The 26,519-nt window shown below is 37.7% G+C and overlaps 1 protein-coding gene across 1 annotated transcript; it reads right to left on the reverse strand.

The window, feature by feature from the left end:
- Positions 1–846: 846 nt before the first annotated feature.
- LOC149838785 (protein FLX-like 4) lies at positions 847–26,208 on the reverse strand. The gene is made up of 4 exons (XM_090006807.1): positions 26,075–26,208; positions 1,815–2,352; positions 1,588–1,727; positions 847–1,449 (listed from the first exon to the last, which is right to left on the reverse strand). The coding sequence occupies exons 2-4, from the start codon at positions 2,333–2,335 to the stop codon at positions 1,145–1,147; spliced, it is 966 nt and encodes a 321-aa protein (XP_089862933.1). The 5' UTR covers positions 2,336–2,352; positions 26,075–26,208; the 3' UTR covers positions 847–1,144.
- Between the last annotated feature and the right edge of the window lie 311 nt (positions 26,209–26,519).

Below are 26,519 nucleotides of genomic sequence, written 5' to 3' on the forward strand. Positions count from 1 at the left end.
GCGAAGGGCGTTGATTTGTGAATTACACAAATACTACCTAATCATGATGGGTCCCCAAATCTGAAAAAGAGAGGGATTTGGAGCCGCCAAATACATTCTTATCTCCACTGTGTTGCCATTACTGGGATCCCAATTGTCCACGGGCATCCTTGTTTCCACGAAACCACTCCAACACCCACCGATGCAGTACTCCCAAACATAACCTATATGGAAATTTGTACAGTGAATAAAAAAAAACTTAAAAACAAAAAAAATGGAAAAAAAAAACAATGAGCTGACAAGTTCAGACTTCAAGTACGCTTGCTGAGCTGCAAGCACGGGAGAAAACGAGGGAGGATCAGGTGCAATGTGATTGCGCACTTTTAGTGTGCTGCTGCAAGTGATCACCCACCATCTTTGAGATACATCCTGTCAGCTGTGGGGCCCAGCAACAGATAGTGGGTAATCAGGTACAGCAACCCACTTGAAGTAGGCAATGACATTGCACCTGATCTTAATTCCAAGAGAATTGGATAGTGAGATTTGAAATTACATTTAGGGCTGTTTTACTCACTTCTCACATGATTCCAAGTCACATTGCCCACCCAGGGTTTAGAATCATATGACTTCAAATCACATGAAAATGTAAGCAAACGTGTGTCAAAACAGCCTGCATATCCAGTGGACCAAAGGGCTACCTTAATCATGTTTAAAATTTAAACTTTTTACATCAAAACTGAAGTATAATTCTAGTTCTCACAAGAACTCCATCAAACTAGAAATACTTGGTTGAACCACAGTCTTTGCTGCTACAACTGAATGAAAATAAAACCAACAGTTGTACTAAAAAAAGCATCGAAGATTAAGTTAAGCCACAATTCGCTCAATTAATTACTTGAAAAACTATTACTCAGGTATGCAATTCATTATGGACTCAGAAATGTTGCAGCATTCAGAATTGTTGCAGAAGTAACTTTTCAATGACAAAATCCATTCAGAAGATGATAATATTTCTATCCAACGCCAGACAACGAAAGTAATCTTCAGCATTCCTTCATCATTACACCTTTATACATCAATCATGATAACCAACAGATACCAGATATGGAATCCCCAAAGCGTGCTGGTTAAGCATAAAGTGCATCAAGTTCAGAATACCAAAACTTCATATCAGACCTGATGCAGATGCCCCTCTAACAGAATCATAGGGACCTGATGCGGGTGCCCCTCTGGCAGCATCATAGGGTCCACCCCAATTGCTAATAGTTCCACTTCCACTAACAGCACCAGAAGCAATGGCAGCAGATCCACCCCCAGCACCACTCCCACCAATAGCAACATAGGGACCCATGTTTACGCCAACGCCCAAGTGCACATGTTGTCTCCCATATCCATCTACGTATCCACTGCCTTGGTTAGGTGCATATGTTGGATCAGGGCTGCTGTACATGCCTCCATATATATTTGGTGCTACAAATGGAATCACAAGGGCATCAGGGTTTTTTTTTAATAATTAGTTAAAAACAAAGGAAAACACCAGCAGGGGAAGTATGACTAGGAAACAAAACAAGAAACCTAACCATGAATTTGCAATATCATAAACATTACCGCGCGATCTCTTCTCTGCACTCAACACCTCAGCACGCAATTTTTCTGCTTCCCTTGCCATAGACACCAGGTTCTTCTCCATGGCATGCATCTGTTCTACTTGCGTTATATTTAAACCTTTCTCGTACTCAAAAGCAGACCTTACACCCCACATAATACAAAGCATAAGAGTGTCTTCCTATAAGGTGACCAACAACATCAAACTCAGAATCCATAAATATCCATACCGTAATCGTTGATGCTCTTGCTTCAAACCCTCCAGTTCTTTGTGCATTGCCGGTATCTGTTGGATATCTGCATGAGCTCTCTGTAACTCCTGATTCATCTGCTGAATTTTGGCATTCAGCTCTTGTCTCACACCAATCAAGCTTTGAGCTTCTAGGTGTGCTTGTTTTAGCTCAGATTTTATAGACTCCCCTTCCCGAAGATCTGTTTCAATTTTCATCATCTTATCCAACATGCCCTTAATCCGGTGTTCTCTTTCTGCTTGAATATCACTAACATGTGCCAGTAATCTCTGTAGTTCCTTCTGGCAAACCGCAAGCTCCTGTCTCAAGATGATATGTGTTCCCGCCAACCCCTGATTTTCTCTAGCCAGTCTCTCCATTTCTGCTGCTTGAACTGCCACCTTATTTTCCAGAAGTTCAAGATGAGGCGCCGGTTCCAATGGACGATGGGCAACTGGACCTCGCCCAGGAAATGGACCATGACGCATCATCCCTGGGGGTGGAATTGAGCGACCAGCCATGACTTACCGGGTATGGCCTGTAGAGAGAAAATAGTCATAAACTATCCTAAAACCAAAGACTTATGACGACTATCTTGTTTAAAAATATGAAACAACCCAAACGAGATATCAGAAAAGTGAACTTCCAAGAAACATGCTGGTGGACTGTCACATGGATATGAATTGCAAGAATGGGACACAATGTGGATATACTTGGTACAACACGGCAATTCTCAAAAATTAGGACATGAGGGCATGCACACACTCTTAAGATTAATGTAATATAAGTATATATATATATATATAGATATAGATATATATGTTATGTATATATTATAATAATATATATTATAGATATTCTAAATATATATAATATATATGGGAGTCAAGTCAAAGCTAGTTTGACTAGCTCCCAACGGCTAGAACTCTAGCCATTGGAGCTCTCTCTCATTCTTTAATGGGAGAGGACTTCCCTCTCCATTCAACTTCTTCTCTTCTTCTCTCCTCTACTTTTCTCTATAAATATGGGTGGGAGTAGGGGTAGCAAAACCTGACACGACCCGCCAACCCGCCTCTTAGGCGGGTTCGGGTTGGGCAAAAACAAACCCGTTTATTAAACAAATTCTACTACACATTTTTTAGACAAATAATAAAAACTAAACAAATAAATAAGTCAGCAGTAAAAAGTTATAATACAATAATAACACTACCACTGAAGTTTTATGGTTCAAAGGATTCGGTGACTTGCATGAGGAACTAAGAATTCAAGAGATTCATATGGTTTTTGGATAAAAAACAGGTCTACATCAAAATAGGATGTTCCCTCATGGTTGAACCATGTCAGAAACGTCTCTTATATTATGAACCACAGTTGAGATTTTTTGAAGGTATCAATTGTGAAAATTAGAACACATTGGTAGATTTTCATTATATCATGATATTATGATAAAAGAAAATCTCAACTTAGATAGTCTTTTTTAATTACATATTTTATAGTCATGTGATGCTATTTATTTTCAAATGATTATGAAATAGTTTTGTTTCCTTATTTTTCTTTTCCAAACTTCGTTTATTTACAAATTTCAATCAAACAACTAATCTAAGTTCTCCCAAGAAATTACCCTAATAGGCAATGATACTTGATGCCAATATTGGTGAGGTCCAATTTCCAAAATAATAGTTGAAATTGCAGCAAGAAAGATGAAAGAGAAAAGAATCATTGGGCTCATAGTATAATCTTGTTAAATTGTATATACATATAATGTATATATATATAATGTATATATATACATATATTGTGTGTATATATATATATACATATTTTTAATGTATTTGTAAAGATTTTATTTTTGTTTATTTTTCTTTTTCTAATTGTCTACGTAGAGTTGACTAGGTTTGACTAGCCGTTGGGGGTCAGTCCAACAGCTACAAATATAGCCATTGGACTAGCTCCAACGACTCTCTTGGGACCTCTTGTGTGTATATAAAAGGGGGTGAACCCCTTCATTTGAAAAATGCTTCTTGCATGAATTTGTGATACAATAAAATATTACTTTTTTTATATTTGAGCCTTCATTGTGTGTGCCCTTATGGGATTTGTGAGTGTGTCCTTAGTGACCACTTTGGTGCTTGTCCATTTTGGTGTTTTGATGGACTTTTGCTTGTGATAGAGGCTTTTTTATTCTTTACATGGTATCATAGCCATAATGCTCTTGGACTTTTGGAGATTGGTCATCAAATGTTCGTGGGAGAGCGAGGTGACTCTTGCTTGTTGGTGATTGTTATTCAAGTTTTGTATGCACGCATATTGTCTCCTGAAGACTGACTTGATTCCAGTGGTTCGGGTGGTTGTGGATTCAACTCAAAGTTCGTAGTGTGGCGCTCTTGATCTCCTCCTCTCCCTCTTCATCTATCTCTCTCGCTCACCCTTTCTCTTTGTAAAAATTTTATGACAAGGAAATTGTCACCATTATGCCCATCAAGGTTAATGATTTCAACAATGTAATGTGGTCTTCTATTATGAAGAACCATATTTGGAGAAAGGGGCTATGGAGATTAGTGGATGGATTGGATCTAGAGCCTAAACTAATTGTCACCAAGGTTGAGAACAAGAAGGAAGATCCACTTTTAGATGGGTAAATAACTAAAGTCATATCCGAGTATGAGAAGAAATGGAAAAAGTGGAAAATGAGTCAAGTCAATATTACGTTTTGGCTCATTAATAGTGTGGATATCAAAAAATGATCTAATTTTGCGAAGTTTGAGCATGCTAACAATGCTTGAGAGTACCTCAAAAACATATATTCTTTTAAGGATATTACATGTATGAAATTTGCAAGATAAAGTTAGAACAATAACCCAAGGCAACAAAAGAATTAAAGAGTATACAATTAACTTTCAGAACTTTGAGAAGAATTGGTTCTCTTTGAACCAAAGTGACATTGCCCTTAGGCAAAGGCAAATAGACATTGAGCACTTTTATCAATTCATGAATGGATTAAAGCCCAAATTTGAATCCATCAAATCGGCCCTTTTACATAGAGAAAAAGTTTCCTCTACTGTATCAACAATAGAGGAACCAAGTATGGAAGGGAATATGTTGAAGAAGCATTCACTCAAAAATGATGAAGAATCCGTGTTGGCCAATTTTATGCCCAGAATCTATACTCACACATATAGGCCAACCTAATTTTGGGAAACAAGGAAATGAGTATGACAATAAAAAGAAAATTATTTGTCATTATTGTCATGAATCGGGACACATAAAACCTATGTGCCATAAGTTGAGAAGGGAGGAAAGGAAGGTGGCTTCGATTGAACCACTTCAAGAGACCAAGGATGTTTACGACTCTCAAGACTCATCTATTGGAGCTATGTCCCTGTCTCAATTGGTGGAAGTTCTTCAACCTTTTCTTAGAGGTTCACCTCCTTCAATTGGAGTTGTGATTTCATCATATTCCACCCATGGTAAATCTCTTTGGCTTCTCGATTCTGATGCATCTTTTTACATGACTCCAAACCATGATATTTTATTTGTATGTCATACTAACTCAAGTATGTCAAATGTTTTCATTGTTGACAGTACCTCTCTTGAAATTAAATGAATAGAAAATTTTGAGAAAAATCTTTCAAACAAAAAAAATCAAAAATTAGATAGATTATCAGATTAAATTTAAATCTTCTATTTGTTTCACAAATATGAAATATCAAACTATGGTTGTAATGTCTCATCTTAAAACGAATGTTGGGTGAAGGATCGTCAGTCAAGGATACTGATTGGGTAGCATCATAAAGGAGGTCTTTATTATATGGATTTTTCGGAGATACTCTAAGATACTTTTTGTTAAGTCAAAAAATTAGATATAGATTTGAAAGTATCAAAGATTAAGACATCCAAATGTATTCAAAATTCAATATTTTTCAAATTTGAAAAAATCTTATAACATTGATGATTTTACTTGTAATTATTGTATTTTTGAAAAACTAAAAAGATTACTATTTAATGATAGAACTTTTATTTCATCTAGATCACTTGAGTTAGTTTATTCGGATGTTTAGGGTCCAACACCAATTATGTCAAAAGGTGGATATGCATATTATGTGATATTTGTGGATGACTTTACTAGATATACTTGGATTTACTTAAACATAAATATAAAGTTTTCTTACATTTTCATAACTTTCATAACTTAGTTAAATATATATTTAATAATGATATTTTTATCTTTCATACTGACTCAGGAGAGAGTTCTTGTCCAATGAATTCAAAAATTATCTCAATTTACATGGCATTATACATCAAAGATCTTGCCCACACACACCGCAATAGAATGACTTAGCTAAAAGAAAACATAAGCACATTGTGAAAACTTCAAGAACTTTGCGTATTACCAGCAATGTGCCTAAGGCTTTTTTTGGCAAAGCCGTTTTGAATGTTGTTCATTATGTCATTATCATCTTTACAAAATGTCTCTCCCGTTGAAAAACTCTTTAAACTTACTCCTGATTATTATAGATTAAGTGTTCTTTGTTGCAAATGTTTTATTTTAACATATGTAACACTAACAGGGCACCGTACACTTGGACACGGCTTCCTTTGTGTCAAGTGAAGTCAACCATTGTGAGGTTCATTTCTGTCCAAAAGTAGATTCAGTTAACCCTAACCAAGTCCAGTTTTATCTACATTATATATAAATACATAAATGAACACACATACATGTAGTGTTAACTTAAAATTGTCACCCCCACACCCAAGTTTTTCTAAAGTGCCGTGTCGCCGAATTCGCACCCGTATCCGGATGCGCACCCGCACCTATGTGACAAGTTTTAACCAATAAAAATGACAAGTTTTTACCTAGAGTTATCTCTTGTGCTTTTCTTGGTTATGCTAACAACCAAAAAGGTTATAGGTGTTATGATACTAATACTGAAAATTTATACATTTCAAGAAATATGACTTTTTTGGAAAAAAAAATTGATTTAATAATGAAAAATCTAAACAATTGAGTATTCTTTTTTGCTTGATTTTGTTTCTAAGCATAATACTGATGATTGTGATTGTGAGTATGGTCTTGAGAATGTTATTGAATCAAGAGACATAGTATCTTTTGAAGAACAATCCCATGATGATCAAACCTATGTGCAATATTCTAGGCGTAAGGATCAAAAACCTCTATGTGCACTTGAAAAGTTTTCGAAATTCGAAAGTGAAGATGAACCGCAAATAAATCATCTAGAATATCAAAACCTTCATCAAAATTTATATCCTATAATTCTTTTTCTTTAAAATATCAAGCATACAAAGTTCATTCTTACATAGAACTTTTATCTTATGCCCAAGCCAAAGAAAACTTTGAATGGGTAAAAGCCATGAAAATATAATTAAAAGCATTAGAAAATGCTCAAACTTGGATTCTTCAAAATCTCATAAGGAAAGAAACTCATAAGAAGTAGATGAGTATACAAGGTTAAAACTAAGAGTGATGAGACCCTTGAGAGATATAAGGCTAGATTAGTTGTCAAAAGGTACTCACAAGAATATGGCATAGACTATGAAAAAACTTTTGCCCATGTTGTTCGTATGACCACTATTAGAACCTTTATAGCAGTTGATTCTCTTAAAAATTGGCTCATATACCAAATGGATGTTAAAAATATTTTTCTTAATGAAAATCTTGTGGAATAAATATATATGGAAGCACCCCTTGGTATGATTATTCCTCAAAAGAAGGCTCTTCGCCTACAAAAGGCATTGTATGGTTTGAAACAGACACCAAAAGCTTGGTATGATAGATTTAGCAGAGTTGTGCTTGATTTTGGTTTTAGATCATTGTTCTATTTGTTAAGAAATCTGATGCAGGTACAATCATTTTACTCATCTACGTTGAGGACATGATTATCACTAGAGGGGACAAACAAGGAGCTGAAAATATTAAAAAGATTCTTAAAATTAATTTTGAAATGACTGATTTAGGTTTTCTAAGATAAGTAGGTTGCTTATTCCCCTAGAGAGTATATATTGTCTGAGTCTAAATTTTCTTCTGATATTATTCTTAGGTCTAAAATCAAGGATGATAAGAGGGTTGATACTCCTGAAGTTACAATTGCCAAAATGAAATTTGATAATAAGGGACCTCTTGATGACCCAACACGTTATTGGAGCTATCTCTTATATGTCAATTATTATACCTAACATAGCACATGTTCACACAGCTAGTCAATTTCAGCATGCTCCCACATATGTTCATATGGGAGTTGTTTTATGTAATCATTAGATATCTTAAAAAATTTATTTCTAGAAGCTTATTTATGTTTTTTTCGTCTACATTAGGCTTAATTGTTTATACTGATACAGATTGGGGAGTGATCTCAACAAAAGACACTCAACCAAGGGTTTCAGTGTTTTCTTAAGTGAATCTCCAATCTCGTGGCAATGCAAAAAGCAACATAAATTCGCTCTTTCTTCAATGGAAGCTGAATACCAGGTCATGGCCACTATTACAATGGAGGTGGTACAGCTGAGAAAACTATTTGTTGATATGAGAATTCAAATACAAGGAGCTTCAAAAAATGTGTTGTAACAATAAAAATGCTATCTACATCGCCAACAACCATACATTTCATGAGAGAACAAAGACATCGAAATGGATTGTCATTATATACGAGAGGAATATCTTCAAGGCACCATTGACCTGCCTTATGTCATATCAAAGCAAGGTTGTTTGTACTATATCGTACGATATGATACAATATGTATCATTATTATATAAAAAAATGATATGATACACACTCGTATCACGATACGAGTGTGTATCGTATCTCTATCATATGTATCGTATGATATCAGCCTGTATCGTACAATACGAGTGTGGCACACTTAAAAAGGGTCAAAAACTAATTTTTTCATTTTTGGGTTTTAAAGACCCCTTGAAGGTCGACTCCCTCATTTGTGTAAAGGCCATTAGAGCAGTATTCACGCACCCTAAGACTCGTGAGAGTGATTTGGGAGTTGATCTGTGCGCAAGAGAGAGGGATTTTGTGCTTTCATCAAATAAGAGTGCATTTCTACCATTTTTCCACTCAAGTGGAATAACGTAAAAAAAACTTATTTTTTGCTTCTTATTAAGCTTTTTTGGGGGGGAAATGGCAACAAATGATCCGACACGACAATAGGGCACTCGAATAATGAGCGAAAACCTATTGAAAATCTAGTGCAACTATTGTCATACCCTAAGTCACACGGACTCGGCTAGGGAGGTGCCGCACCCGAGTCGACACGCCCCGACACAGGTGCGGCTTCGGACTCGATCAACGCCGAGTCGGACTCGGTCAACGAGTCAAGGCCGAGTCCGTCCACATTTTGGACTCGGTCAACTTTGACCGAGTCAAAAAATGTTCATTTGTCCCTAAAAATGAATTTTTTATATTTTTTATTTAAAAATATATATATAAAAAGAGTCACAATGCACAGTGCACAGTGTTATGCACAGTCACAGTGCACACTGCACAGTGTTGTGCACACTGTTGTGCACGGTGGACTGTGCTGCAGTCACAGACTGAGACTGTGCACAGTCACAGACACAGACACAGTCTCAGACTGTGTTGTGTCTGTGGACTTTTTTAAAAAATAATAATAATAATAATATATATAGTCGAGTCCCTGTGTCCAAAAAATTTAAAATTGCACTGCACCCGTGTCGCACCCGCACCCATGTGATATAGGTCATACCGTTATTTCAGGTGGTATCTCTAAGTTGAAGCATCATTTAGCTGGGACACATCTAAATGTTGCAGCTTGCATGTCAAGGACTCTGTCAGATGCCATAAAATGGAAATGCCAATAATTACTTACTGGTTTGAGAAAAAAAAACAAGAAAAAGAAATGAGTGAGGCAGAAATGGGGTATGTGCAGCCCTGGAAGGATAAAGATGAGATCCCTACTTCTGATCCTATAGCCCCCTAGCATAGCATCAGAAGTAGAAAGTTTTGCAATGAAAGAGAAAGGTGTGGTTGGTGCTAGTAGTAGTGTCGCGAACACAAAAAGAAGAGGAGAAGAAAGATCAGGAAGGAGTTCTTAGAGAGGAGGTAGCTAGAGGTTCTATTAGGCACTTTTTCCCTCCTAGGACTGCCCCTAAGGCGCAACCCAATATTCGTACTGCTATGACTACTCAATATTTAGTTGAGCAGGCGAATATCGCAGTTGAAAGATAGATTTATAATGCATGCATTCTTGAGCAGTTTGATGCTGGAAAAGAACTCACATTAACATTAGGTCTAATCTCCTTTAAATAGAGATTATCCAAAATAACCTAAGTTACAATAGAGACCTGGGAACAATAGAAAATAACAAACTACCCCTATCTACGTTTAAAGTAACGAGAATATAAAAGGCACATGCCTAATACTCTCAACACTCCCCCTCAAGCTGGAGCATAGATATCAATCATGCTCAGCTTGTCACAACATCTAAGGAAACTGGAACTAGCAAGTGGCTTGATAAAGACATCAGCTACTTGATCTTCAGATGAAATATGTTTAGTACAGATGTACCCACCCAGTCTGCACTAAGTCCCATACATAATGACAATCAACTTCAATATGTTTTGTTCTATCATAGAACACAGAATTATTGGCAATATAGGTAGCAGCCTTGTTGTCACACATCATCGCCATAGGACATGACACTTTCACTTGAAGATCAGTTAGAACTGATTTGATCCACATCATTTCTGCAGCAGTTTGAGTCATAGCTCTGTATTCTGATTCTGCACTTGACTTGGCTACCACTGTCTGTTTTTTGCTTCTCCAAGTAGTCAGATTTCCTCCCACAAATACACAAAACCCAGTTGTCGACTTTCTGTCATTAACAGACCCAGCATAGTCAGCATCCGAATAAGCAATAATTTCTAATGACGGGGTCTGGTTGAACAACCCTTTTCCTGGAGAGGCTTTCAAATACCTAAGAACTATCATAGTGGTTTGTCAGTGATCCTTATTAGGTTTGTCCATAAATTGATTTATCTTGCTCACTGCTAATGAAATGTCAGGTCTGGTCACTGTCACATATAACAACTTGCCAACAAGAGAACGAAAACATATACTGTCTATAGATTCTGATTCCTCATCATACATATGACCCTTAGGGTCTATAGGAATACTTGCAGGCTTAGCCCCTAGCATTCTGGTTTCCTTAAGAAGATCTAAAACATACTTTCGTTGGGACAATACCAAACCCTCATGGTTCCTTGAAACTTCTATTCCCAAGAAATATCTGAGAGGACTAAGATCTTTAGTAACAAAATGAGTTTGAAGATGGGCCTTTGTATCTAAAATTTCTTTGGCATTGTTGTATGTTAGTATGATATCATCTATATATACCACCATCACAACAATCCCAGAGCAAGATGTTTTAATAAGCAGAGAATGATCTGAGGCTGACCTGACAAAGCCAAATGACGACATTATCTCAAAAAGCTTCTGGAACCACACACGAGGGCTTTGTTTAAGACCATAAATGGCTTTCTTCAATCTTACACTCTCCCTCAACCTCGAATCCAGGAGGTTGTTGCATGTAGACAGTTTCCATTAAATCACCATATAAAAAAGCATTTTTTACATCAAGCTGAGAAAGGCTCCAACCATAGTGTACAGCAACAGATAAAACCAATCGGATGGTGCCAAGACGAGCCACAGGCGAAAAAGTTTCAAAGAAATCAATACCATAAGTTTGAGTATAACCTTTGGCTACCAGTCTAGCTTTATACCACTCAAGAGAGCCATCTGAATTATACTTAAGAGAGAAGACCCACTTACTACAAACAATATCTGCATCATTGGGCGGAACAACTAGATCCCATGTACCACGTGACAATAAGGCATCCATCTCGTCTTGCATTGCCTACTTCCAATTAGGATCCAGAAGAGCTTGATGATGATTGACGGGAACAGATATCGCAGACAACGCTGAGATGAAATTCTGCATGTTCCTTCCAAGGCGCACATTTGTGACATACTTAGAAATAAGATGAAGAGTGCATTGTCTTTTTCCTTTGCGTAAAGCAATAGGCAAATCATCATCTACAACAGATGTTTCAGGATGATCAGGAATACTCACCTCAGGAGAGAGGGAAGATAGAGGCATGCAATCAAGTGGTGATAGATGTGTGTACACCAGTGGAGGATCCCGGTATCGTTGCACAGAAGGATACTCAACAGGAGACTCTTGGGGAACTGACTCCAAAAGAAAAAGAGGAATAGGTAGAGGAAAAATATCACCTTGACTTACTTGCAATCGAGGAGGACCACTTGAGAAATAGGGATTTGACTCAAAGAAAGAAACATCTGCATTAATATACTCCTTTTTGGATATTGGGTCATAACAACGATACCCCTTTTGGTTTTGAGGATACCCAAGGAAAACACATTTGGTAGACCGAGCAGTCAGCTTGTCCCGATTTTGTTCCAATCTATGCACAAAGCACACACACCCGAACACTTTAGGTGGAATATGGAAAAGAAAAGCCTCTGAATGAAGAATTTGGATAGGTATATGATCCCCTACAGAGGTTGAAGGCATGCGGTTTATGAGAAAACCAGCAGTTAACACTACATCTCCCCAATATGATGGACATCAGGCTACATTTAAAATTTGTCTATGCTTTCGTTCAACCACCCCATTTTGCTGAGAAGTATGGGCACAAGATGTTTGAGGCTTAATCCCACAGTCTTTGTAAAACTGCAACAAGACTTTAGTCTTAAATTAAAGAGCATTATCAGTGCGAACAATTTTGACACATGAATCGAACTGGGTTTGAATTTCAATAATCAAAGACTGGAGAATATTGGAAACTTCATATCTTTCTTTTATTAAGAATAACCAAGACAATCTTGAAAAATCATCCACAATGACCAGATAATAACGACATTTAGACCGACTCGGAATCCGACTAGGACCCCACACATCTACATGAAGAAGATCAAACAATTTATTACTAGACCAACTCTGACAAGATGGAAAGGAACTTCTGTGGTGTTTGCCAAGTTGACAAGCTTAACACTGTAAGATAGCTGATGAAGAAATTTGAGGAATAACTCTATGAAGTTTAGGTAAAGGAAGATGACCAAGACGTTGATGCCACAGCAAGGGACTGGAAGAAGACTCTACTGCAGCATGGGCTACTCCGCCTGGTTAACGCATATAATAGACATCACCTTCCTCATACCCTCCACCAATCCTCTTCCCCATCAGCAAGTCCTGAAACATACAACACACAAGATCAAATATCACCCTACAATTTAGTTCCTTGGTGATACGGCTAACTGACATTAAATTTTGTGGAAAAGAGGGAACATGGAACATATTTGTCAACTGAAGAGCGAAAGATAAGGAAATGTTTCCCTGACCAACAATAGGAGAGGAGCTACCATCAGCCAGAACCACCTTTCGATGATCTGAAATGGGTTTTAAGTTTGAAAAATCATGAGAGTTTCCACACAGATGTCTAGACGCTCCAGAGTCAATGATCCATCTACTACCTTGGCAAGGTAGATCATCACCTGCTGAACATGCAATCTGCCATGGGAGAGCTGGAACTGGTTGGACGACAAGCAACTAGTTCATCATATTCAGCACGACTAAGAGTAATGGTATCCTTTGAAGAATCTGCAGGAGCATCTGCACTAGCATTGACAGCTTGGGCTTTAGGAAAAACCTTAGATGAAGGAACAGGAGGGCGTCCGTGTTTGTCAAAGCATCTATCTTCCAGATGTCCAAGTCTGTCACAGTAGGTACATTGAAGTCTGCCTCTACCACCAGTACTTCTACCACGACCTCTCCCTCTAAGGTTAAACATAGAGCCCCGTCCACGACTAGATGACACAAAAAGAGCAGAGGTTTGGGATTCAGATTGGGACTGAGAGAATGACATAGAGAGTCTACTAAGACAACTGTATGCTTCAGCCAAAGTAGGAACATCAGAACTCGTCAACATCTAGACCTTTGCTACGGAATATTCTGATGAAAAAACTGTGAGAAATCGTGCCACCATGGTCTGTTCTTGATGAACTCTCTGTTTGTCAAAACATAGAGCTCTATGAGCATTCAACCTCTCAAAAGCAGCCTTTACTGAAGCATAATATTGCGCTAAGGTTTGGTCTCCCTGTTGAAGTTGATAAATTTTCTGATCAACCTACAAAATACGACTTACATTTATTTCCTGAGAATATGTATCTCGAAGGTTATCCCACATTTGTTTTGCAGTAGTGTAATAAATGAGACCATCAACAATATGTGGTTGAATGCTATTCATAATCCATGACATAACAATGTCATTGTCTTCTTCCCATGTAGCATATTTACCCGTCTTCTCCTTTGGTTCAGATTCTAATAAGATATACTTCCTATGATGGCCTGAAACAGACATCATAAAAGTACAAGACCATCTAGCATAATTTGTCTTGTCTAATTTGACAGATGATCCATAAGAAAAAGGATTTGCAAATGCTTTGTATTCATGCAATGACTCCACCTTCTGGCCGTAGTTTTGAGACTCAGCCATTTAAGCAAAAAAAAACTGATCAACATTGCCGAAAAAAAAACTTTCTCTGGGTTGCGTTACTTCCAGGAGTTACGACTAACTTAACAGCACCACAACAACCCACGTCAATTCAAAGACGGTGGATCACCAACACCACAACAACATTAACAGCAGCAACTTTCAGGAGTTACGACTAACTTAACAGCACCACAACAACCCACGTGAATTCAAAGACCGCTGATCACCAACACCACAGCAACATTAACAGCAGCAACTCACGACTAGGGGTGACAATCGGGTCGTGTCGGCGGGTTGGCAGGTTAGCATACCTCAACACGAACCCGACCCGTTTATTAAACGGGTTGGCTATGGCAAACACGAACCCGACCCATTTATTAAACGGGTAACCCGACACGACACGGTTAACCCGTTTAATAAACGGGTCGGGTAAACAGGTTGGCGGGTCGGGTTCAGGGTTTTGACGGCCTTAACGGTTTAACCCTATCAATTTTGAAAAGTTGGAGGGGGTGTCCTATCATTTTCCCTTGGAATTTGCGGACCACACACAGGAATCTTGATAGCCACATAACGTGGCTGAATTAACTTGTCCCATTTTTTTATGGGAGGTGATTGGTGGACCCCACAAGCATTAAAATTTTTAACTTGTCGCATTAAATCATAAACAACGTGATTTCAAAACTTTGGCGGGGGTAAGGGATCAGTGGACCCCCCAGGCATTAAAATTTTTAACCCGCCAAAACCGTTTTACATTGAAAAGTTTATGATTTGGCAGGTTAACGGGTGGGTTGGCGGGTATGGTTCGGGTAAACAGGTTGACCCGCCCGCCTAACCTGTTTATTAAACAAGTTGGCGGGTTGGCATACCACTAACACGAACCCAACCCGTTTAATAAACGGGTTAGGCGGGTTGACCCGTTTACGACACGAACCCGTTTAAGCCAAACCCCAACCCGCCTAAGAAGCGGGTTGGCGGGTCGTGTCAGAAATTGCCACCCCTACTCACGACACAACAAATCATACCAGATCACAGCAACAACATTAACAGGCCTGCAATGAAGACCGATATGATCTGCATCATGCAACAGGCCCTATGTAATACCCGAAAAATTTAAGTGATTCTATGTGATTTGGGCCTGGGATCCAAATTTTGGATCCAAGACCCATAAAGGGATTTTCACGAATAAATTTACCTCGTATAATCTTATATGTGTATATAAGTGCAATAATTTTAATTAATTAAATAATTTGAGGGATCATTGTTTACGATGGTGCGTAGATGGGTTTGGGATCCACCTTCTGGATCCATATACCTGTATATATATTTTAATATATATATATAAAATCATAATAAAATAAAGAATGTAGTAAATAGTTTTAGATGGATCCACTCTTATAACCAGCTCGGATCCAAATTGGGATTTGGATCCCGAGTAGCAGAGTTCGGACCCAATACATGGAAAATAGAATTAATGAATTTTAGGGGATTTGGGCCTCGGATCTGTTACCGCTATCAGATCCATAAAAGAATCCGTAAATAACCCACAATGGGGTGTTAAATTATACTTATAATATTAATTTTTAATTAAAAAAATAATTAATAGTCTTTATAAGAAAAAAATAAAATAAATCTAATACAGGGTTGGACCCACGAGGATCCAACTGTGGATCCACAAGTTCAGGCAATACAGATCCGGGCGAATGCTGGATTCGGAGCCGCGGGTCGCGGGCTCGGACCCGAACCCGCGTTCAGTTTTTAAAGGGCGTTAAACAGGAATCGTGCCTAGGGCATGATTCTTGCCTTCAAGAACCAGAAAGAGAGAGGGGTGGGGGGATTACGCAGAGCGTAACCAACCCCGCATCTCACAGAAGGAGGAGAAAAGGGTGGGGGGGGGGAGGGGGGGGTTCTGAAGCTATATAGGGGAGTGGAGAGGGCTTTCGCTCCTCTTCACTCGGTCTTTCTCTCTCTCTCTCTCTCTCTCTCTCTCTCTCAGTGTGCACGCTGGAGAAAGGGGCTCTGTCGCTGGCGAACTCCGACTACCAGCAGCCATCACCGGCCTCCTCGAGCACCCCCTGTCACGACAGTGAGTGGAGCGACACCAGTCGGCTCTGCCCTCACGATTATAGCCTCCGATCGCCGAGAAACCAGCGAAAAATCGCCGAAAAGGTACGGTGCTCCTCTCGAATCTAGGTGAGGGATCGAACATGGGTTCGATCCCGTGTAATCTTTTGAGATGAGGGTCCATGGGAACCCTCTGGATGGCCGATTTCTGCAAGAACCATGGGGGCGAACCATGGATCGTTTCCCCATGGCCCGATTTTTGTTCTTGCTCGTTCGTCTACCTTCCCCTTTATCTTTTCTTGAAAAAAAAAGAAATTTTGTGTATAATAACAAATCTAAAAGAATTGATTTATTGGGATCTTAGTTTCTGTGTAGATTAATTTCATAGTTTAATTTGGGGCATCGTGTCTTGGGTCGGATTCTCACATTCTTGGTTTGGATCCGTGTTCTTGGACGGGACTTACGTCAGAGCACAAATCTTTAGTCGTGGGGGTTCATGCTGATTTTTTTGTTTTCCCCAAGTAACGGGTGAACGTGTACCTGAGTTGGACTGCCATTACACAGTCCAACTCGTGTTCTGTATGTAAACTGGGTATATATGTCTGCGTGTTTCTTTGTTTTCTCGGGCTAAGATCACACTGGACTGATAGTTATAGTTCGTGTCCTTTTCATAATGAAGTTTCACATTGAGTGAAGCTTGATTCGAGTGGAACGGCAACCATGATCATAATAAAACTGTTTTACACATTATCGATGGTCATAATAAGATTGATGTACACATTCAGAAGCGACACTACAGTTGAGACTAATTCTGTGTAACTGCTTTTCTTAACAAAATCGACTTCTCTGTCCAGAATTAAGAAAAGGGAAATCAGTTCCGAAATAGAAAATAAAACTCCTGTTATAAAATTGTATGTGCGTGGGTTGTTTCAGTGCTGAACAGAAAATAAAACTTCTGTTATAAAACTATGTATGTGGATTGTACTGACGTTGTAATCGTGAGATAAGTAGCTTGAATGCGTGTTGGGACACGTGCATTAAGCTAACTATGTTTGTGATGGTTAGTGTTATCCATAATGCTAATTCTATTCATACATGATAGATTGAAATATTTGCTTATGCATGAGATTTATCAGCTCTGTCTTTATAGCATATATGTTGTTGATTCTGTTAGACAGGTTTATCATATAAGTTATGCACAAGCCCCATATAAAGGCTACTTGAAATCGTAGGCCCTGGGTCATGATTAGTCGATCCTTGTGTTTTCAAATGGGAATGTTGTTCGTGGTACCGGTTTCTGGTATTATGTAAACTGCATTCTTCTTTCATGGAAGTCCATGTAAATTCATATGATTGGGTGATACGCAGTCGGTTGAATTGAATGGACTGTTTAGTTAGGAGGATGGGGGTCTGGGATAGGTAAGCCCGACCATCTTCCCTAGCATATGCCAAAGCTTACACTTCTGTCGGTAATTGTGTAAATGTTATTTTTTTTGCATTACATGATACTGGTTGTGCAATCATGAATGTGAGCATGACTCGGTTATTGATTTTCTTCTTGGGCATGAATGCTTGATTTATTATGTGAAATGGTACATGTACACTCACACACTCAAAGAAGACATGTACTGGTTAATACCCGTGTGTGATGTAGGTAACACACATATAGTGAAAATGCATATCATTGATAAATGACATGTATATGGTTGGGTTATGATTGCATGAGTGCACGTGCTTTTGGCATTATTGGCATAGTGTTATGGATAAACACTACTTGGTTTTATTATGTGATGCACCGATGGCCTAAATGGACCATCATCGGCCTGGAGAGTTGTGGGTTTGTTTCTTTTCACATATAATTTGATTGTGTCACTTACACTACATAAGTTGATATGGCACACTACTACACTGTTCATGTGGTCTTTGCGGGCTGGAGTCCTGTAAGAATTCTCGCAGAGGTGGATGCGAGCTTTTTCACTTTACTTTTGCATATGGTGTTGCAAACTTAAAGAATTGAATTTAATAAAAACATAATAAAGAACAGTGTAACATATGTTCTGGGATCTTCCATCTGGAGAATGGAAATCTTAGAGATACGGTCTTGGAGAGACTGTGAGGATACAAAAACTTCGTGTGTGTAAATTTGGTCCCCTGAACCCGATATTGAGGTTCTTTCTCCTAGTCACGGTTTTAGAGAGAGTCCGTCACTTTACCCGGGAGTGTTGTGTTGGTCACAGCTGTGAGTTTGTTTGGTACCAAAGAAGTGACACTTGTGAGTGTGGGGTGTCTCTTGTGTCCCCGACATTAGATGTGGAGGTCTAATATTCCGAAGGTGATTCGGTCGAGGGCTAAGTTGGAACCGAATAATAAAATACAAATTGTGTGCTAAGCTACCCTAGGAACCTACTTGACCTCGGGGATTGTACCTGTTTGGTGTATCTGCAGGCAACGGTAATTAAAAAGAACTTAAAGTTGTATGCATTTAATAGGGCATGCATATACAAAAGAAAAAAAAACATAAAGGTAAGATAATAAAATGACTCATGCATTGAAAAGAAGTCATGCATCTTCCTGTTATGCATTAGATCATGCATAATTGAATTGTTCTATAAATCATAATAGAATGGTGGGTGTATGTTATTTACTTCCTAAAAAGCATGCTGAAAAATCTTGCTACTTAGTTCTTGTATATGCTTATGTGTTATTGTTTCTTCCTGCTTAGCATATGTAACTGGTTGTATGTATGGTTATTTAAATTCTGCAAATTGTTATATCTGCACTCACTCAAATTATTACATAAAATCTTATCCATGTTCTTTGTTTCACCTGGTTTCTTTAGAAGTAGTTGTGCTCAGAATTTCGGTTCTGACACCCTACTTTGTTGATTTTTCACAAAAAATGGTGAACAGTGACGTACAACTGGCTAATAGGAATGGATGAGAGTCATACTTGGGCTTGACAGCTTCAGCAGGAGACAGAGTGGCTCTTTCTTTTGTTTCAATCTTTCTTGCTTTTTCAGTTGCTGCTTTATTTTCAGTTAAATAAAACATTGTCTCTGAAATTTACTCGTATTCATAAATAAAGAAATTGTTTTGGTTCGTATGGATGATGGTTGTAAGTTTGTTTGTGGTGTTTGGGTTATCCAGTTGGAATTGGAACTATGAGGACCCCGGGTCTCTGGGAAGTTTTCCGCACTGTTAAAAATATATATATATATATATATCTGCATTTTCAAAGGGTATGAGTTGGGGTCGTTACACCCTAAATCGCCAACTGCAACAGCATCGACCCCATAACTTCACCCCAACGATATCGACTAGTTGCATCCAACTTGCCAAACCACGATGACCCATGCAACAGGCCCTAAATCACCAACTGCAACAACATCGACGCCACGACTTCACCCCAACGATATCAACTCGCTGCATCCAACGTGCCAAACCACGATGACCCATCTTCAACAGATTGTAGATAAATTTTTTTCTTCGACAAGGAACAACAAGATCTGACTTTGGATCCAAGTCTGGTCACCAGATCATATCCTTTTCATGGTGATAAAACCAGACCAAGGATCTGAGGCCAGATCTGATTTATGTCCCCTTTGTCCACGTCCACCAGAATCAGTCGATGAAACAACCTTGAGATGTCGACCAGATCGATTTCAAGATGAAGACGAAGATGCAGGAGACTCAGGCGTCCAGAATCGAGAAGGGCTTTGATACCATGTTGCGTGAGGCGTGAAGAGCAGTGTGCGAAGAGCACTTTGACGCTGGAAAAGAACTCACATTAACATTAGGTCTAATCTCCTTTAAATAGAGATTAGCCAAAATAACCTAAGTTACAATAGAGACCTGGGGAACAATAGAAAATAACAAACTACCCCTGTCTACGTTTAAAGTAACGAGAATATAAAAGGCACATGCCTAATACTCTCAACAGAGATGAGGCAATCATAGAGAGAGACTGGGTGTAGCATTATGGCAGATGGGTGGACAGGCAGAAAGTCAAGACTTTGATAAATTTCTTTCTCTATTGAAACTATGCTTTTAAAATCAATCAATTTGTGGAAGAGGTTTAATCTCAAAATATTGTACAATTCATTACTGATAATGCAACAAATTATAGGGCAGCAGGAAAAGAATTGGCAAAAAATTATAGGTCATTATTTTGGACCCCATGTGTTGTCTATTGTATAGACCTCATGCTTGAGGACATTGGCAGCATGGATGAGATAGACATACAGTTGAATACTGCCAAGAAATTACAAAATTTATTTATAATCATGCATGTGTTTTAAACCTAATGAAGTATATTAATGGTGTTGAGTTGATTGTAGTGCAGTTACTAGATTTGCTACAAATTTTTTAACAATGCAAAGTCTTGTAAAGAATAAAAGTACACTTAAAAAGATGTTTTCTTCCGATGAGTAGAATACATATCCCCATTCCCATAAAAGAAAGCCAAGAGAAATTATAGATATTGTATTCAGAAGTGAATTCTGAAATTCATGCATGAAGTTGTTAAGAATCACTATACCTTTGGTGAAAGTGTTTCGATTGGTTGATAGTGAAGACCAGTGTTTTAAAACTCGTTGACTCAGCTCGCCCCTCCAGCGAGTCAACCCGGCAAGGCAAACTCGGTTTGCCAAAACTCGGGCTTGACTCGGCCTGACTCGGGCGAGTTTTGGGATGTTTGAAATTTGTTTTTTAAGTTTCAAATTACAGTTTCGAAATATATAAGTACATATATTTTAACAAGGGTTACCCCCAGATTTTGTATAAAAAAGAAAATAAAAATCATTTAAAGATAAAAAAGCATTTAAATCCATAGAATAAAATCACCATGTTGTTCGAACTACTGTTCACCTTGTGTTATCAACTTATTCTAGCAAAATATTTTTAAGAAATGATTCTCACTATATATGGCGGGTCAATTGTGCCTATGGGAAGTCACATTTAGGTTTCATCATCCATTTGTTATGTGAACAAGCATTGTACATATTCAAATATTAGTAGTCTTTTTATAGTTGTGCCATTAATATATTTCCTGCATAGTTTTATACATGAGAAAATTGCTTATTTATGTTGATATTGGGCATTCTGTAAACTTTCAATATGCACATATATCCCTGTTTTACATTTATGGATTTGTTAGAGAGGGAATTAAAACTTTTAAAACAAGCTAGCATATATGATTGGCCATTTTAGGAACCTTAGGTAGTAGCAGACTGAACTCATGGTGACCAAATCCTCTAATTCAAGTCATGAATTAGTCAAAGTGCTTGTATAGATATCAAATTCAATTATTCAAGCAAACCTCTATAGCTCTTTGCAGTTGTTTTTATATTCTTACAGACATTTGGAGACTGTGTTTACTCAAAAACATGGTTTCAGACAAATTATATATTGTTTTTCTTTTAAAATCAAAAGTTAACAAAACCCGGTCCGAGTCACCGAGTTGACCCGCCGAGTCACGAGTCAATAAAGAACGAGTCGAGTTCCGAGTCACGGGTTTTAAAACCTTGGTGAAGACAGACCAACTATGAATTATCTCTATAAGGCCATGGATAAGGCAAAAGAGGTCATTAGAGATAATTTAAATGGAAAGAAAAAATTGTATTTTCCTATATAGAACATCATTGACCATAGGTGGACTCGACAGCTTCATCAACATCTTCATGTTACAACCTATAATTTAAATCATGCATTTAGATACTCCCCTACATTTAAGATAGACAGGGAAGTCAACAAGGGTCTCTTGGATTGCATTGAAAGGTTAAACCCTAATTATGGTATTTAAGATCAAATTCATAAGAAAATGAAAATTTATAACTATACATTGTATGATATGGGGAGACTAGCAGCAATGTGAAATCGTACTACAATGCGCCCAAGTAATTTATTTTCCTATTTCAATTTTAATTCATATTGTTATTTAGTTGTGATGTTTTGTATGATTGTATGATTTATATCAGTTATTGTCTTATTGATTTCTCATTTTCTTTTTTTTTTTCCAGACATGTAGTGAACTAGGTTTGAAAGTGATGTTTCAAACCTAAGAGCTTTTGCTATTGGCATCCTAAGTCAAACATGCAGTGCAAGTGGATGCAAAAGAAATTGAAGCATCTTTGAGCAGATTTATATAAAGCGAAGAAACATATTAGAGCACAAAAGGCTCAATAACCTCATGTACATTCGCTACAATCTACGACTGAGGCAAAGATAATTTTAAAATTATAAAGTTTTTTTGTGATATTCATGTGTCAATGCTTTTATATGCATACAAAACAACTAATTTTAATTTTTCACGTTATCTTTTTAGGCAAATATAAAAGTTATCATCAAGGAGGCACAAAGAACAGTTTGATCCCATTAGTTTAGAGAACTTCGATGTATTGGATGAATGGGTTAAAGAAAAAGTAAACCTCCTGAATGAAGAGGACATTCAATGGATAAACAAGGAGGAAGCTCACGACGTAGATGACTAAGACCCCACATATATTGGAGATTATTTGAATGTCGAAGGAGGAGAAGAACATAATGATGATAATGATTATTAATAGTATACTTCTTAAAAACTAGGTTATGTATTGTAATTTATAAGTTAACTGTTAAGTATTCATGAACTTGTTTTTTAATGAATTTTGATGCATGTTCTTAATTGAAGATATTACTATTTTGCATTGTTCTTATGAGATTTGATGATTGATGATGTGTTATGTAGCTCATAGAAACATAAATGCTTCACATGTGTTTTTATGGTTGCATTTGTGCATTTCATCATTGTTTTTTGTGTTATGATTTTTTAGAATTTTTGCTAATTATTTATGTTTTTTTAGAATTAAATTTTTTTTTTCAAAAATTATGATTTTTTACGATACGATGTGTCTTATTTTGGGCCCAAACAATACGGGTTATGATATGATAAATACAACCTTACATCAGAGTATCAATTGGCAAACTTCTTTACCAAACCTTTTGGTTATTTTACTGTAAGTTTCAAGGGAATTGTTAAATTGTAAATACATATAATGTATAATATATATATATATATATGTATATATACCTATATATGTATATGTATATAAATATATATACATGTATTGTATATATATTTTGTAATGTATTTGTAAACATTTTACTTTTGTTTATTTTTCTTTTTTTAATTGTCAACCTAGAGTTGACTAGGTTTGACTAGCCTTTGGGGCTAGTCCAATGGCTATAAATATGGTTGTTGGGCTAGCTCCAATGACTCTCTTGACCTCTTGTGTGTATATAAAAGGGGGTGAACCTATGTCACACAGACTCGGCTAGGGGGTCGACGCACCCGCGTCGACACGCCCCAACACGGGTGCGGACACGGACACGGGGCGAACACGGTCAACCAAGTGTCGGACTCGGTCAATGCATCGGGGCCGAGTCTGTCCACATTTTGGACTCGGTCAACTTTGACCAAGTCTATTTTGGTTTATTTTTTAAGACAAAAAACTAAAAAAATAATTTTTTATATATTTTTTTAAAATATATATATAGCCAGACTGTGCAACTGCAGACTGTGCTATAGCCGTGTCCCCTAATGGGCACAACTTTGACTGAGTCTTATTATTGTTATATATATATTTTAAATATATACACATATATATAGTCGAGTCCCCGTGTCTAAAATTTTTGAAATTGTGCCGCACCCGTGTCGCACCCGCACCCATGTGACATAGGGGTGAACCCCCTCATTTAAAAAATGCTTTTTGCATGAATTTGTGATACAATATAAAATATTGTTTTTTTAATATTTGAGCCTTCATAGTGTGTGACCTTGTGGGATTTGTGAGTGTGTCCTTAGTGACCACTTTGGTGCTTGTCCATTTTGGTGTTTTGGTGGACTTTTGCTTGTGATCGAAGGCTTTTTTATTCTTTAAAAATATAATGGTAGAACCTATGTTTCCTATCTTGAGGTGAGCAATATCAATGGGGAATCCTCAAACCCAATCTTCGCAGTGGTTGCAGATGAAGCAACACCTAAAATTCTATACAGGCAAAAGACCTATAGCAAATGTTATCTGCATGTGATTCAATACCAAATAGCCATATGAACATGAAGAGATAAGTTGAAATATATACATATGTTATGCATGTACATACATACAAGCATATGTACATACATAGATGTATGTGTATGTGTGTGTGTGTGCATTATTAACATCATCACCATCCTTACTCCATTTATGCTGGGTTGGCAATTAAGTCTCGGCTTTGTTCATTTTCAAGGTTAAGTTCCTCATCATCCAATATTACTCTGACCTCTGTGTTGTCACGTTTTGTCTCTCTCCAACTCTTAATTGGTGTCACCCTTCCCTATGCTTCTTCAACTTGTATGAAACCACCTCTTCATAGAGGTGATCTCTAGGTTATCATGGAAAGTTCAAACTTCTCAAAAATAAAAATGTTCATAAGCTTTTTGCCATAACTCAGAGTAGACACCCACATTTTCACTACTCTAGATGTCCACCACAGTACAAACATAGCTTCTTTGTTCAGACTAGGGAATGGATGTACGGCTAAAATTAAGCCTAACCATAAAAAGAAATCCTATTATGCATTATACAGGAGTGCCTTCTAGATGTGAAGATGTGTGTAAGCCATGATGTGGACCACTTCCAGAGTTATATGCTAGTCTTTCTTTTTGTGCCCATCACAATTATAAAAGGATCACAGACTCCAGTACCACTGGTTACATTGTGAGTAACTGTATCTACGGCATTTGCCTTGTCGAGAAGAGAGGGTTATTTATGTTAAAGATGGAGTTGCTGCCCCTATTTTATTAAAATGGATGGCTAACAGCCCTTTTGTCGCAACCTCTGTTTTATATAGTCCTAACTGTAACTGGCCTTAAGAAACTAAAGAAGAGGGCAGTGAATGTCTCCGTGTCAACTCAATTAGTGGCTCATAATAGTTCCCCCACCTCCTCCAAAAGTGCATCTCCCAATCGGTACACTCACACAGCATGGTGTCAATGGCTAGGATACTGTACTGCTTGACATGATGAATAATACCAAATCAACACCAAGAAACAAATGTATACTGAAGCATTCAAAGTGTATGCAGTCCAGGTACACCCCACTAACATGACACCACATGGTCATTAGACAAAGTGATTAACCAATAAGTATTGACCATAATCTAAAGCAAAAGTTTTTGCTTCAAAACTCTCAGCTAATCTCAATCTAACATTGCAGACTGCAACTCCCTTTTCACCGCTAAACCTTAAGCATACAACAAATCAATCGAGTAGCCATAGTAAAGGAGAATTACAAATGACCAACTACACATCAACTTCTATGAAGTCATCTCATCAATGTAAAAAAATAAAGGTGGATGGGTGTCCAATACCAACTTGCCTCAACAAACAACTCCCACAACAAGGTGACTTTATCAGTAGAAAACTCACCAATCGAGTACACGAAACTACAGAAGAGCTACATCAAAAGGGGCAGAGGGAAAACAACATATTGGGGAAACTGATAACATTCTGATGCGTGGCTTCTTCGGAATCAGAGGGTTTCCTGATGTTCTTATTTTCGATTATATGAAACCAATACACATATTCTAATCATGCGCGCGCGCGCGAGAGAGAGAGAGAGAGATCTTACGGTGGACAAAATTCGTCGGCGAGCACTCCGAAGAAGTTGCAAAGAACACTAACGATTGGAGAGAGAGCGGTCGTAGGGTTTATGCGGAAAGAGAGAGAATGGGTGGCGGAAAGAAAACGCGACGGGTTGGGACAAAATCGTCAAAACAGAAAATGAATAAATAGAAGAACATAAATAGAAGCGATGGAAGGAACGCGTTATATGTCAGGTGATCTGCGCAAGAAATATCGGAGATATTTTCAACATAACGAACTTTTTTATTGTGGTCAGTTAAAATCCGTTGTGGTGTTATAAATACGGTATTTTCCAAATGTCACTATTCCTGAAAAAAAATTATCGCTCTTGCTATCACGATATTAATGCGATAAGACGTTAAAATGTTTTAGTAGTATTTCTATTTTCCTTAACATTTCTCGATTTATAATACTTTTATATATGCTGACAT

Source organism: Nuphar pumila, chromosome 5 (assembly GCF_984573655.1).
Source record: "Nuphar pumila chromosome 5, dmNupPumi1.hap1.1, whole genome shotgun sequence".
NCBI lineage: Eukaryota > Viridiplantae > Streptophyta > Magnoliopsida > Nymphaeales > Nymphaeaceae > Nuphar > Nuphar pumila.